The 15,464-nt window shown below is 40.0% G+C and overlaps 1 protein-coding gene across 1 annotated transcript; it reads left to right on the top strand.

Annotated features, from left to right (window-relative positions):
- Nucleotides 1-664: 664 nt before the first annotated feature.
- On the top strand, nucleotides 665-4,662 carry LOC111571625 (somatostatin receptor type 2). Its single transcript, XM_035950307.2, has one exon. The coding sequence runs from the start codon at nucleotides 1,190-1,192 to the stop codon at nucleotides 2,207-2,209; it is 1,020 nt and encodes a 339-aa protein (XP_035806200.2). The 5' UTR covers nucleotides 665-1,189; the 3' UTR covers nucleotides 2,210-4,662.
- The last annotated feature ends 10,802 nt before the right edge of the window (nucleotides 4,663-15,464 follow it).

Genomic DNA, 15,464 nt, shown 5'->3' with positions numbered 1-15,464 from the left:
CCATCTTCGACACGCCCACCCCCCTTCTCCTCTATCTTTTTCATCCCTTCCTCTCCTCTTTTATCTGTCCACCTTTTTCCTCTTTCTTTGCCATTTCAAGAAAAACAAGGTGAAAAGGGTCTGAGGCGGATGGAAGGAAGGAAGGAGACACAGAAGAAGAAAAAAAACAGCATCCCATGTCAAATGTCACAAAACAAAAGCCCTGAGAAAACAGACAGTGGACTTTCTTTCCTGTCAGCAGATTTACTCAGTCTGGGTTGTAAAGGTAGGTGGCCCGAGTGATGAGATAGTGTTATTATCTGTGTGCGTTTAGGTTTGGTTGTATGACCCCCCACTGAACTGTGAAGGAGCACAGGAGGCTGAAAAGGAGGGGAGCCCAGAGGGTGAAAAGTGGTCAGACAAAATGGATGGGAGAGGGGCGGAGGGGCTGGGGGGGGGGGGGGTAAACAGAAGTGGAGGGTAGAGAAGAAAGACTGGAGAGAAAGAGTTATGAAAACAAAAGTATTGTAGCAGATGGGGCCAGGGGTTTACCTTGGAAACACCATTACAGCAGAGGAACTGGGGGAGCGCTCAGGAGGGGCATGAGCCAAGCTGGAGTTTATCGCAGCCTTTGGAGACTGATGAACAACGGGAGGATGGGGGAGGAGGGGGGAGTCCCACACAGCAGCAGCAGCAGACACACTCCTCACACTCTGAGGGGGGAGAAGATATAAAAAGGGCTCCCGGGGAGAAAGAAGCGATCAGGCAAGCGTCCGAGCTGCTGTCCTGCTCTGTTCCACACTGCTGTGCGTCACGAGAGAGTTTTATGCCAGTGTGTGAGGGAGAAAGTGCACATGGGCATCAGAGAGGAGTGTGCTGTCTCCACCACACAGGAATAACCTTTTATTGTTCTTTTTTTGTCAGAAGATAAAAGGCAGCAACGATTGACTGCATGGGGGGAGTTGACGAGCTGTTGAAGCCTGTCTGTTTTCAAACCCTGTTTGATTTTCAGGTTTCATGGTCGACTTGTTTACTCGTCTCCCTCTGAGTACTTTGTATTTCCATGACAGGGAGTCAAGAGGTGACTTTCTAACTGCTTTCAGAGGAATTTGAACAGTAGCAGAGACTTTCTCCCTCTGGCCTGGCAACCTTTTGTCATTTTGTGTTTTTATTCTTTCATTTGATCAATCGTCAGAAGAACCAAGGCAGAATGGACACCTCGTTTCAATTAGATACAGACTACAATCACACCTATGTGGACGAACATTTCTACTATGTGGACAATGTTGATGGTTTTGGTATCACTATGGCCATTCTCTACCTGGTGGTTTGCATCGTGGGGCTCGCTGGGAACTCCCTCGTCATCGTCGCCATTTTAAAACTGGACAAAATGTCCTCTTCCACAACGGTGTATATCTTCAACCTGGCGCTGGCCGACGGACTCTTCATGGTCGGCCTGCCTTTCATTGCCAGCCAGAACTTCCAGAACCACTGGATGTTTGGCGACATTGCATGCAAAGCAGTCATGGTGCTGGATGGCATCAACCAGTTCACCAGCGTCTTCTGTCTGACAGTGATGAGCATCGACCGCTACATGGCGCTGGCCGAGCCACTTCGATTTGCCCGTTTTAGGACGCCGCGCTGCGCCAAGATCGTGTCTGCGTTCCTGTGGCTGTTCTCCCTCCTCACCATTCTCCCCATGGCGCTCCATTTCTCAGCCGTTGGAGGCCTGTGCATACCAGACCTCGTCTCGGACGCCTGGTGGCTCGGCGTCCTCTCTTACACCTTCGTCATGGGCTTCGCTTTGCCCTTCACAGTAATGACAGCCTCCTACACGGCGCTGCTGCTCACCCTGCGGTCCCAGCGCCTCAGAACCTCAACGTCAAACCAAGAGGGTCACCGGCTGGAGCGACAGGTCACCAAAATGGTAGTGGCGGTGGTGGTTGTATTTGGCATGTGCTGGCTGCCATTTTACACCTTCAACTTCTGCTCCCTGTATCAAAGCGGCCTGGTCCTGACCTTCGCCAGGGCTTTTGAGTTTGTGGTGCTGCTGTCCTACTCGTGGAGCTGCGCTAACCCCATCCTCTACGCCTGCCTCTCCGACACCTTCAGGAGGCATTTCCGCACCCTGCTCTGCCCTGTCTCCAAGTCATCTCCCAGCATGCAGTGCAACACTGAACGGTATGACCTAAATGATACAGTTGTAAGGGATGTCACAATTCTGGCGTAAAGAGAAGGAAAACTCACTGTTGCCTGCCATGACGTACTGCATGATCCTTTTGAACTTCTTTAAATCCATTTACTCACTTGATGGTTTGTAGATATGTGATAAATTCAGATATGGCTGCTCCACTTAACCTGGACTGTACTGAAAGTACATTATATTCCTCCAAGAATAAAGATGTATATATTTTGTACATTGTTGTGCCTTAGGTGGGCAGATTTGCTCTCTTGCTGACTGTATAGTGTGTCTTTATGAGGAGAATTCTGTTCATTGCTGCCTCAACTGCAGATGCCAAGCTGGAAGGTTTACTGTGTCCTGAAATGAAAAAGTGGACTTTCCAGTTCTGTGTTTGGCAAAGCTTCTTTCACAGCATAAGAAATGCAATAGAATGAGAAAATATTCATCAAACAGCACAATTCAATTCGATTTTGCTACTTCTCATCATTTTGAATTTGAATACCAGGTCTTGATAGAGTAATGGTCCACCTCCTGCTCTGTGTGACTCAGACCTGTTGTATAATTTCATTTCTAAGAACTCAGACCCCGGAGGCGACATGTTCCACTACATCTCTTGTTGTACTGCTTTTCAGCAGAACTAATAAAATGCGACACAAGAGGGATGAAGTATGGACAGGTGGAGTGTAAACAGAATAAGGCTGGCCACATGGCTTTGGCTGAACAACAGCACAAACACGCAGATGAATACTCAGCAAACAGCATATCCACGACTCCCACAGCTGGATTATGTCCTTGTGGCTTTAAGTGTATGAGGGCATCAGATGAGTGTGTTTGTGCTCGGGTGGCCACGAGTGTGCTCCTGCATGTTTGTGTGTGCAGGAGTTTTCACATGGGAACCAAATGTCTCTCAGGCTTGTATTCTGTTTGATGTTGATATATGAAAGAAAGGTACTTAAGCAGATTCCCAGGTGCATTTGTATGCATCCGTTTGCTTCATGAACTGTATATTATTCCTATGTGTAAAATGCCAGCATGTGTTCTTTTACAGCTCATGTGTCAGTCATTCTGTAAATATCTGCTTTACTCCCCGTGTGGGGAGTTTTCATCTTGATGACTTTGATTTTGTTGTCATCCAATGTGATCTGAAAGGATTTCATAAATATGTACTGCAGGTAATCCATCAATTTTGATTAAAAAAAAACATAAGATTTACCAGAACCGAGGAGATTGTCTCGTAACAGTTACACTCTTTCTTTAATTTAGTAATTCCGTGCTGTAAAGCGTCTTTCCCCTGTTAGGTATGAGGATTTCAACTGTGGAAGGTAACTATACTCAGTCAAGCAATTTTAAAGCACCTATATTTTACTGTGTCAATTTTATGCTGCTTCATATATGTACAGATTTTGTTAGTAGCTATTTTTCTACATTAAAACCTATAATCAAATCTTAAAATATCTATAGTATGTGATGCACTATCGTGGATTAATGTATCCAACAGTACACATTGTAATTATAGTTTATTCCAAATCAGCCTGTACTGCAGCATAGTGTACATGTTACTCAGTCAATAATAATACTGCATACTCAAGAGGCATGCCATACTATTATTGATTGACCTTTGCCTTGATCTTTGCCTTTAAATAATATGAGCACATTTTGCAGACAGTACTTTTGCGGGAATTTTAATTAGAGCAGAGTTGCATTGTAAACACAGTCCATCCAATCACAGTATTCATCCAATCAACAAATAAACACAATTTAAACGGACATAAGTATGTATTTTTTGCCCATAAAGATGCAGAGACAACTGGATTCTCAAAACAGATGCTGGCAGTCAATTATTGGTTATGTAACTATGCATGAATGAGAAAATGATGTCGGCTACAATCTCTGTTGTGGTGATAGAAACGTTAACCACATGTCAAAATGTGTACAAGAGTTGTGAGTGCTTGTTTTGAAAAACGCCTGTCAGTGTAATCCAGTTATGCCACATCTAAACAAAAGGAAACATACTTTGTTACTGACGGGATGAATCACAACATGTTGCTTAGGCTTGGATTTCACTAATATGGATTATAGCTACTCTGTTCTGTCAGTGCCTTTCTAGATATTGTCTAGATGGATTTGTCTCTTGCATTCTGTGCTTATTTCTGCTTTCTACAGTGTTTTAGTGCAACAAAATGAATCATAACATACCCAAAGATCATTTTGGGTTTTTTTATCATCTGTTTTATTTCATGAGTGAAAATGAATGCCAGGGAAATAGTTTTGTGTATCATAGTGTGAGTAAGATTCATAACCATATTTGGAAATGACCAGTGAATGTGTTGTAGTTGGCTCAAGCTATTAAAATGCTGCTTGCTCATCAAATGCATCTGTATTAATAACTTGATTATGCAACATATGATTATAAACCAGTTTTGTATATTCTGATGATGATACTTCTGTATTTTTACAATGTTGTATTGAAAGTTTAATCGAATAAAGAAATAAGAAGAGCTCACCTTTGTTTTTTGTTTTTTTTAGAGGCATTCTTTCAGCAGCAGATGCTAGAATTCATACATTTTCAGATTTCCAACATCATAGCCTTCTTCTGTGATTTGATTTGACCGTCTGCTTCCACCTTTCCCCCAGAGGGCATTCTGTCAACTGGAAAGATTCATAGATGTGTAAGAGGTGGACAAGTTCAATGGCAGCCTACAGGCACAGAACAGTCACATGACTCATATAGATATCATGGTAAAACAGTGTTCATGTAATATCAGAACATCTTAATGTGGTTGTTTGCAGCAGCGGATGGACTGAGGCGTCATTCTGGGGTTTAATCTGCTGCCAGAGGTTCGCAACATCTGTCACACATCTAAATGTTTGCTGGTTAGTAAATAAAGAACATTTGCATCTTGTCAGACTTTGCCATTGTTAGATATAAATAAATAACCGGCAGCATAAATCTCAATGACCTGCATTGTGTGGGTCATGTGTTCTCCAAGCTGCAGCTAAAGCTTCAGGAGGAGGATGAACTGCAGGTTGTAGCTGTGGAGGTCATTGAGTGCTGGGTTATGTTATCTGCGTCTAAACGCCGAGGCACGGGTGGGCTGAGGTGGTGGAGTTCAGGTCGGGGGGAGAATAGTAGATTGTGTCATGATAGCAGTAAAGTTGCAGTGAACCGTGAGCTGCTGTTCCTTTATTGACCACTAGATGCCGGATCTTTGTATGTGTGCCCTGCTTCACTCTTCTTCTTATTGTAGGTGTAACAGTCATTCCAGAATTGGAAGACATTTGGGCTTCAAAAGTTTTGAAAAACAGACCTCCTCTTTTATAATTTTCTGCTACATATTCATCAGTAATAGGTAATAAACTATCAAAGGCTGGATTGGTTCAGCTTACACATACATGGTACAATTTGTATTCCATGTTTTATTTGTTGTTTGCTAACCATACTCTATTCACAGCAACAGGGTTGCAAATCCATGCAACTGTAGCTTTTTGTCAGGAGTAGAAGCTATCTATTCAGCTAGCTGTTACTGCTGACCAAGAGGACAAAATTACTGATGTAAAAAAAATAAATAAAAAGGCAAAGATAATATGCATAACAGGGTTGCATGAAGTAGAGTGAGATGTTCAATCAAGACTGACAATATTATGAAAATATGAAAAATAGAAGAGAGGACAGAGCTTTTCTCTACCCATTCTTTTGGGAAACTGTTTGATGATGTTAGTTCAGGGTTTCATGTGATTCACTGTTTTCTTACACTTCTTACAAATTCGAGGATTCAGCAGCTTACATACAACAACATAAAATTACAAAAAGGCACGATAGTAACATTAACAATAAAGGTTAGTATATACTCTGAAAATCTTGCATAAAACAAGCAAAGAAATAATTAATGGTCATATGAAAATAATAAAAAGTGATACTAGAAGGTGGAAATTTCAAAGAGTCAGATGAGGCCTGCTTGAACTGTGTTGATGCAGGAGCATGAGAGCTCTTTTGGCAGTAAATGATCTTCTAGTGACTCCACAAGTGTAGCTGACTTATATCTAAACAACAGGAAATTTAATAAGTCCTCTGACACACCAAAGTGAAAGCAGACTTTGGGCACACTTCTGATTATGATAAAATGGTCAGTGTCTACAAATGTTCTTGTGATTAAATTTGGCTTTGCTTAAGCATAAACCTTTTTCAACTATACAAAAAAATCAACTTGACATTAACTTGAGCAAAAATTTAGAAGAATGATATTAGATTTATTGTAGTCACACAAGTTTGGGATTTTTTTGATTGCCATAACAATATTTAACTTAATTTAAAACTAAAATTTGTTGGCTATATGACTTTTACAGTCAATGTGCATGCGGATTGTTTGTTTTCAAGGTTTTTTTTCCCTGTTAAAAGGGTGTTTTCCTTGCCACTGTCACCTTAGGGCTTGCTCTGGGGGTCAGGCATATGGGTTCTGTAAAGCATCTTGAGACAATTTGACTTGTAGTTGGCGCTATATACATAAATAAATAAATAAAATTGAATAGAATCAAGGCGAAAACAGAGAGACTCAGGAGAAGCTTTTTCCCTCAAGCTGTCAGAACTGTCAACTCTGACCTCTAGTTAGCACCTCACAAACAAAGACTATAAACACATAACTGCAAATATTGCAACATTGCACATCACAGACTGCACATTCTCTGTGTGAATGCACACTCTCACTTTTGCACAGCTGCTACATTTTGCACTGTGTACATTCCATAAATATGTCGCTTTTACCTGTTTGTATTGCTTGTATATTATAGTTTTGCACGTGCTTTTCTTTTGTATTTTATATTGTTATCTATTTTAACATTGTGTATTTATAAAGCCTGGTGGACAGTCACAGTAACTGTGTGTGTGACGAATAAAAAAATCGAATTGAATCTCATCTAATATAAGAAGCTTTATCCTCAGCCCACCACCACCAGCACTACATTATTGGTCAATGGAGAGGAAGATAAGTTAGGGGTGTTAACTCAAACATCAACCTCCTATTCTAAACTATCCTGCTGAAGTGTCACCTGCTCCTGTTCAACCTCAGAGTTCAGTTTATAGGTTGCTATTTGTCCCAAAGTGCAGGTTTTACTGGTGTTACAGATGTCTCATATGGACGTATGTGGTGTTTGTTTATTAGTGTTGTGATTGGCTAGAGGTGAACACGCAGAGATTCCTCCAGCCAATCAGAGCAGGTGGACATGAATAATGTTGACCGGATGAAGATAGCTTTTGAAACTGAGGACAGAAAGGAATCTGTGCTGAAAGAAAGGATGGATTCAGAGAAACCTTTTGTTGAATGAAATATCACATCATTAAATATCACTGCCCGAAGGGCCTCTCCTGACTCTGTCTGAAGGGGCAAAATCTACCCAAAATTTGATTAACTAACATGTTGTCTAGTGTCTTTAATTTGTGCAAAAACTCCAGGAAGAAACTTTAGCCAGACAATAATAGTCTACCAGACACCCACCAGTAAAATAGCTTTCATTAACACAGAACAGATTAAACTAACAAGATGTAAAGTGTTCATTAGTGAGTTTTAGAGATGCAGGCTGTCAGATTTGTTTTATTCAAACTTTGGACAAAATCTGGCTCTTTCTGCCTGGTTCCAGTCTTGTTGATGCTACAGCTTCATATTTAACATGCAGACATGAGAAGAGAAAATATCAAAGTAACACTACAAACTAAATCAATAATTAAAGCTGCAGTAGGCAGAAACTGAATATCATGTAGCCCTCCACCTGCAGCTCTTTCTCATCCTCTCTGTGTTCTAAACTCCCTCTATAAGACCAGCATGCACATCCAATGCTCAAAAACAGTCAGGTCAACAGTTAATACCATTTACCAACACCAACATTTTTTTCCAATGCAATGCAAAGTTTACATACATTAATCAACTATAACTGTGCACATGATCAAATGTTAGACTGACTTGATGAAAAGTTGCTAAACTCATCATCTCACAGCTCATTTATTTACAAAAAGGAGAGCTTAATATTCCCATTCAAAGAATTATGTCCGTAATGTCTCAGTTTCTTATCAGTCATAGGATTATTCTGTCACAATGAACGCCAACAGCTTCATGGAACCATAAATGAGATGCAACCCAATTTTAAACTCCAACTCCAATGGATTCTGTCATTCATAGAGGTGACTCAGTTATACAGGCAGAAATAAAGGTTTAAAGTTATTGTATTTTTAGCTGTTTAGCTGAAAATACAACAAGCTGCTCTATATGTCTTTGACATATAGACTAAAGGCAAAAAAAATATTTTGCTTAATTGCGCCCGACCGGCAGTTAGCTGTAATTCTTAAAGTGGAATGTTTTCTTGCCTGTTGCTCAATGCATGAGTTGACATACTGAATTGCTGAACCCATCCACATGCCTTAAATGTAAACACGACAGCTCTGATTTGTTTTTACTTCCTCTCTGGCTTGGTATGCACTTCAGGAAGGTTTGGATTTTGTAGCACTTAAAAAAATCTACATGATTTTTACAAAAGTGTTGGAGCATCATTCCGGTGTGCTCTCAGTGCTTCATCAATCTGGATACTAATACACTGCTCAAAAAATTTAAAGGAACACTTTGAAAACACATCATAGTTCAATGCGGGGAAAAAACAAACTGGATATTTGCATTGATATGGACTGGATAATGTGTTAGGAATGAAAAGATGCCACATTGTTTGATGGAAATGAAAATTATCAACCCACAGGAGGGCTAAATTCAAGACACCCCAAAACTCAAAGTGAAGAACTGATGAGGCAGGCTGGTCCATCTTGCTGAAATTCCTTAGCAGCAACTCAAAATGGTACTCAGTAGTTTGTATGGCCTCCATGTGCTTGTATGCAGCCTGACGATGTCGAGACAAGCTCTGAATGAGACGACGGATGGTGTCCTGAATTATCTCCTCCCAGAACTGGACCAGGGCATCACTGAGCTCCTGGACAGTCTGAGGACCAACCTGGTGGTGTCGGATGGACCGAAACATCATGTTCCAAAGGTGTTCCATTGGATTCAGGTCAGGCGAGCGTGGGGGCCAGTTAATGGTATCAATTCCTTCATCCTCCAGGAACTACATGAATTCTCTTCCCACATAAGGCCAGGCATTGTCGTGCACCAGAAGGAATCCAGGACCACTGCACCAGTGTAGGGTCTGACAATGGGTCCAAGGATTTCATCCCAATACCTTATGGCAGTCAGAGTGCCATTGTCCAGCCTGTAGAGGTCTGTGCGTTCCTCCATGGATATGCCTCCCCAGACCATCACTGACTCATCACCAAACCGGTCATGCTGAACAATGTTACAGGCAGCATAACATTCTCCACGGCTTCTCCAGACCCTTTCATGTCTGTCACATGTGCTCATGATAAACCTGCTCTCATCTGTGAAAAGCACAGAGCACCAGTGATGGACCTACCAGTTCCTGTGCTCCATGGCAAATGCCAACCGAGTTCCACGGTGCCGGTAAGTGAGCACAGGGCCCACTAGAGGACGTCAGGTCCTCAGACCACCCTCATTACATCTCTTTCTGATTGTTTGGTCAGAGACATTCACACCAGTGGTCTGCTGGTGGTCATTTTCTAGAGCTAATGTAGTGCTCATCCTGTTCCTCCTTGCACAAAGGAGCAGATACCTGTCCTGCTGATGGGTTGAGGACCTTCTACGGTCCTGTTGAGCTCTCCTAGACTAACTGCCTGTCTCCTGGAACCTCCTCCATGCTCTTGAGACTGTGTTGGGAGACACAGCAAACCTTCTGGCAATGGCATGCATTGATGTGCCATCATGGAGGAGTTGGACTTCCTGTGCAACCTCTGTAGGGTCCAGGTATCACCTCATGCTACTAAAAGTGACACTGATCCTAGCCAAATGCAAAACTAGTGAAAAACAGTCAGAAAACAATAGGAGGGAAAAAATGTCAGTGGCCTTCACCTGTAAACTCATTCCTGTTTTGGGAGTTGTCTCATTGTTACCACTCTAGTGCACCTGTTGTTAATTTCATGAACACCAAAGCAGCTGAAACTGACTAAAAACCACCTCTGTTACTTCCTTTCTTTTAAAAAGAAAGAAAAGTACAATGTAAGATTCCAAACATCCCACTTGTGGATCTATAACTGCACAATCCATCAAATCCAAAAACAAAAAAGAGCCAATATTAGAGGCGCTCAAAAGAAATGTTAAAATCAAACTTATAGAGGAAAAATATATAACTGCTCAGATACATATTCTTACTTTCAAATCAGATAAAACCGCTTTAACAGATCAAAAACATTACAAAACGAATACAAAAAAGATCACACAGGACCGAGCAAAAATAGAGCTAAAAATGTTAGGACCAACATAACTAGTAATTAATACAACACAGCAGGGCTAGTTAAAAGAATATACTTGAGGAAATACTGCTAGTAATTAAAAATATATATCAAATAAAAAACAAAAAAAACACAAAAATGTACAAAAGCCTTCATTTGGCCTTCCATAGGTAGTCCTCTGTGGGCTACCTGGTTGATCCTGCCAGTAGCATATGCTTGTCTCAAAGATTAAGCCATGCAAGTCTAAGTACACACGGCTGGTACAGTGAAACTGCGAATGGCTCATTAAATCAGTTATGGTCCCTTGCAGGACTGCAGATTGTTATTATTATTATTATTATTATTATTATTATTGTTATTAAAATGAGTTTTTTTTTTTTTGTTTGTTTGTTTTGTTTAGCCTCGATGTATGGACACTTTAAATGCGGCTTTGGAGTTGCTAAAACCTGATGATGCTGCCATAGAAACATCACCTTCGTCTCATGTCCAAGCTTTTAATTTGATGACTTGCGTGTATTATGTTGCTCCACCAGAAAGCGTTTTACCGTGTCTCCATCATATCTGCCATTTATCATGCTTTAGGAATATGTATTTGACAATATTTGTGAGCTTAAGGCATGAGCATGACGTCAACCAAACTGCCACGTTGGCGGTTTTGATTTTACCCCGTAACTCCACATATAAGGATACTGCTGCCTAAACTACCCGTTTTTAGATTTCTCCTGAGTGAATACACTTGAGCTGCAGAAAGTGTTGCTTCTACATGATGAATTATGTGATTATTTGTTTTTATATATATATATATATATATATATATATATATATATATATATATTCCTTCATAAGTTTATGATTTTAACATTTCTTTCTATTCAAGCTGATTCATTATAGGCTCCTCTTTTTTTATTTTATCACTTGTGCAGTTGTAGATCCACAAGTGGGATGTTTTCATCTTATATTGTACATTTTTACACCAAATGCTGTTCTCACCACAGACTTTGAAATTACACTACTTCATCTGGCCAATTAAAAGTCATGTGATTGGCTAAAATCTCCTATCATGGTTTAGATTTTCAAGAGCCTGAAAACAGAAGAAGTGTAATTTCCTCTTAGATCAACTGAATTACAGCATGCTAAAATGGGAACAAATTGAGTTTTTGCCCAATGATGCCAAAAAACACTGCTTACCCCAACTTTAAATAGTTTTTGTTTTGTTTTTTTTAACAGAAGAACCTACCATCTTACAATTAAAGAAACAAAACTATCTTTTTAACATCATGAAACCAACAAGTGTTCAAAAATACCACCAGAACTGCACCATTTAACTTGCTCTGGTAAATTGATCAATTGACCATCATTCAATCACCGGAGCTGACTGATACAAGATTTACAATGTGATGTCATGCCACAATCAAAGGTCACGCTAATTAACAGGTCTGCAGTGTGTGTGTGTGGGTCCTAATTAAAGCAGAGGCAGACAGCAGTTATTTTCATTGGCCCTCTCTGACTCTGACTGATCCAGCCTTCACCCTCTACGTGTAATTAAGACCAGATGCAAACTGCCAGAGACGTTTCTCAATAAATAATATTGATGAGACCTCTGAGAGAGTGTGTGTGAGTGTGTGTGTGTTTGTAAATGTGTGTCCATGGCAGGATTAGAAGGACAGATCAATAAAGGTCACTTAGGTAGTTTACATACTTCACTGGCTGTCAGGTATTTTGTCATCTGTTTCTTAGGTCTGTCTCAAATTTTCTACCTCCTCCTTCTTTCCCTTCCTGTCAATCGCTCACATCATTTCCCAACAACGGATTTATCTTTATAAACCCCCCCTGCCTTCTTTTTCCATTCTGATTGTGTAACCAAACTCACAAATGGCCACAATTTAAATGTTTACTACAAAGACAAACACCGCTGATTCAGGGTTGTGGTATTCTGCTAACACATCCAGCCAGGAATCACTCACACTTTGCCATGTTTTTGGAAAGCACAAAAATGTGAAATAAAAATGCCAGGAAAGTGTTTTATATCGCCCTGAGACGAAGGCGATTGTAGGTCTATTCATGCTCTGTTATTAATGCGTGACTGGGGAAATGATGTTATGAGCTTTTCTGTGGTTGTGAATCACAGAGGAGAATCTAGCGAGGATTCCTGTTTATGATGCACACATGTGCTGATTATGTAGATTATTCTGCAGTAATGGTATTATCTGCAGTACTAATGCAGTACAAAGGCCTTCATGCCTTCATGATGATGGTCTTCTGCAGTGGGAGATTGAAGTTTGGGCCCAGATTCAAATGTCAGTGATGGAAAATATCTAAATACATTTAATTAAGTCCTATTCAAGTTTTACCTCACATTATTTCTGTTAATATTTCAGCAGCAAATATTGTCTGATCCAACTGCTGTTGTACTTAGTTTTGAATTGAGTGTTTTGTGTAAACACATGATGAATTTGTAAAATACAATGCAGTAAACTGGAATAAACCAGTGGCTAACAATTATTTCAGTTGAACAAATAAATAAAAAGCCATAGTTTGGTCTATCTGATTGATGTGCCATTATATCTGGCAACATGAGATTGTTAATAGTGAACCATCAGTGTGTCAGCAGCCTGTTACTGTTGTAGCTGCTGCAGGAGTTTGAACTACTTTATATGCAGGTTTAAATTCAAGGAAAGCATATAAATCTCAGGGCTTCAAATGTGATTAATGGGAGAAGAAAGAAGAAATCTGTTTTGAGTTTGTGGACTATTTCCTTCATCTTTGATTTATGGTGACAAACTTGATCATTTGAACATTTGCTGACAAGGCTAAAAAGAGAAAAATCACTATTGGACGAATTACAAACATATGAACATTGACCCTTATTACACAGGTTTTTTTGTAAGAAGCCCAAAAGGTTGGAAATCACTGATTTAATCATTATCAATATCTTGTATTTTTTTTTTTTTTAAAGCTTTTTATATTATCTGTTGTGCAAAATTATCAGAAATGTAACTAAAACTGTCAGATAAATGCGGTGACGCAGAAAGTTATAGTAATTTCATCTAAAATGTTGTGGAATGAAAGCATAAAGGAGCAGGGAATTAAAACTGTATTTAATTACAATCCTTAAGTAAATGTACTTCGTGATTTTATTCACTAGTAGGTGTAACATTTAGTATGTTCCCCAGATCAGTGCAACATACTTGCATCCGAAAGTACAGCCAAGGCTGGACCAAATGGAAATGTTGACCTGATGATAATGTTAAATGAACAGTTCACCATGACATGAATAAAGATGTGAGTGAGGAGCTATTTCTGGAGCTCCTGGTTCTGGAAGTAAAAGGCTCATTTATTTTCACAGTCACAGTTGCATAAGTTCTGCTTGGATGGACACGAAACTCTGCTGGTTAAATAATCAGCACCAGATACCAACAGTTTTTATTTAAAAGTCGAGGGTGTGACGGGACTGTGTACACAAAAGTAGATAGCTAGGTAGATAAGTCAAAGGTTCTGGTCAATCAGACAGATATAATCAGCAAGAATAAAATTCTGTTTGGTGTGTATCTAATGTTGTTCAGGCAACTAAACACACATTCTGCTTCAATTATGCAGCTGTGGTGCCTAACTGCAATGACTAAGCACTTTGAATGCATAACCGTTTGATTCCTGCTTCTGACTGGCTCCAGGGCAACACTACCCAAAGCTTAGAGGTGTCTATCTATCTTTATTACATTTTTTGGGTCCTGTGGGTTGCAAGGTTTGGCTTTGGGATTGGACTTGTTCTGAAGCATTCCATTGATGATCCATTGGATTGGGATTTGGAGAGTTTAGAGGTTGGGTTAGTTCATTGAGCTCTTGGTTGTGTTCCTCAAGCTGTTCTTGACTAGTTCTTGAGGTCTAGTAGAGCACATGGACCTGCTGGGGTACTGTTATTGCCATAGAAGAGTGGCCTTGGTATGGAACAATGTTTAGGTAGGTGGTACATACAAAATAACATCCAGATGAATACTAGGACCCAAGGTTTCCAAGCAAAACATTGCATTATTACAAGAAAATCAGTGTTGTACACTTCAGCTGTCGATGGTGATACAATGTTATGGTTGAACAGTGTATATTGTCCATAATCATTATAATTTTTCTAAACCTATTCAAGTCCAATATTGGTGGCTATTGGTGCCTTCCAACATGTAGACATCATTGTTTTGGTCCATAAACATAACCAGAAAGTGAGCTAAAATTGGAAGTAAACAACCACAGAAAACTAAGTCTAAGTCTAAGAATTATGGTCCATTATTTCTGACAGGACACAAACTCTGGTCTCCTGTGTCTGTATTCCATCCAGGAGGTGGGTGAGAGGAGGATGTTAGCCGAGCTGTCATCCATCATGGGCAGCACCTATCAGCCCCTGCATGCGACCGTGGAGACCTTAAGCAGCTCCATCAGCAGCAGGCTGCTACATCCATGATACAAGAAGGAACATTACCACAGGTCCTTTGTTCCTTCTGTGGTCTGACTGTTTAACATGGTCATGTCGTTGCAATAACATATTTTAACTTTGTTTTTTTTTCCCTTCACATCCTTTCAGAGTCAAGAGTCAATCATGCAACATTGTCTTTAATGCCTTGGTTCTTTCAGTGCAACTTCATTGTTAAACACCGCATTTTCCCTTCACAGCCCTTCAGGGCAACAATCTACATTATGTAACACTATTTTTATCCTATAGCTTGTATATAGCTATACAACCCAACAACAATATATATAAAACTGTGTTCCCCTTTACAGCTCTTCCAGATCAATAATGTATGTAATAATATCATGTAACCCACTGGTCATTTCTGCCCATAAAATCTTTTGACTGCAGGAACAGAATTGTGGGTACATGATCCTTCATACCATACCTCTGTATATGTCAGTTCATTATGTCATATGTGTACATTTCCACATGTGAACTCATCATAGTATAACTATAGTCATTCATATGTAAAT

The sequence above is a fragment of the Amphiprion ocellaris genome, chromosome 18, assembly GCF_022539595.1.
Source record: "Amphiprion ocellaris isolate individual 3 ecotype Okinawa chromosome 18, ASM2253959v1, whole genome shotgun sequence".
Lineage (NCBI taxonomy): Eukaryota > Metazoa > Chordata > Actinopteri > Pomacentridae > Amphiprion > Amphiprion ocellaris.
This window is presented reverse-complemented; position numbering and strand designations above follow the sequence as displayed.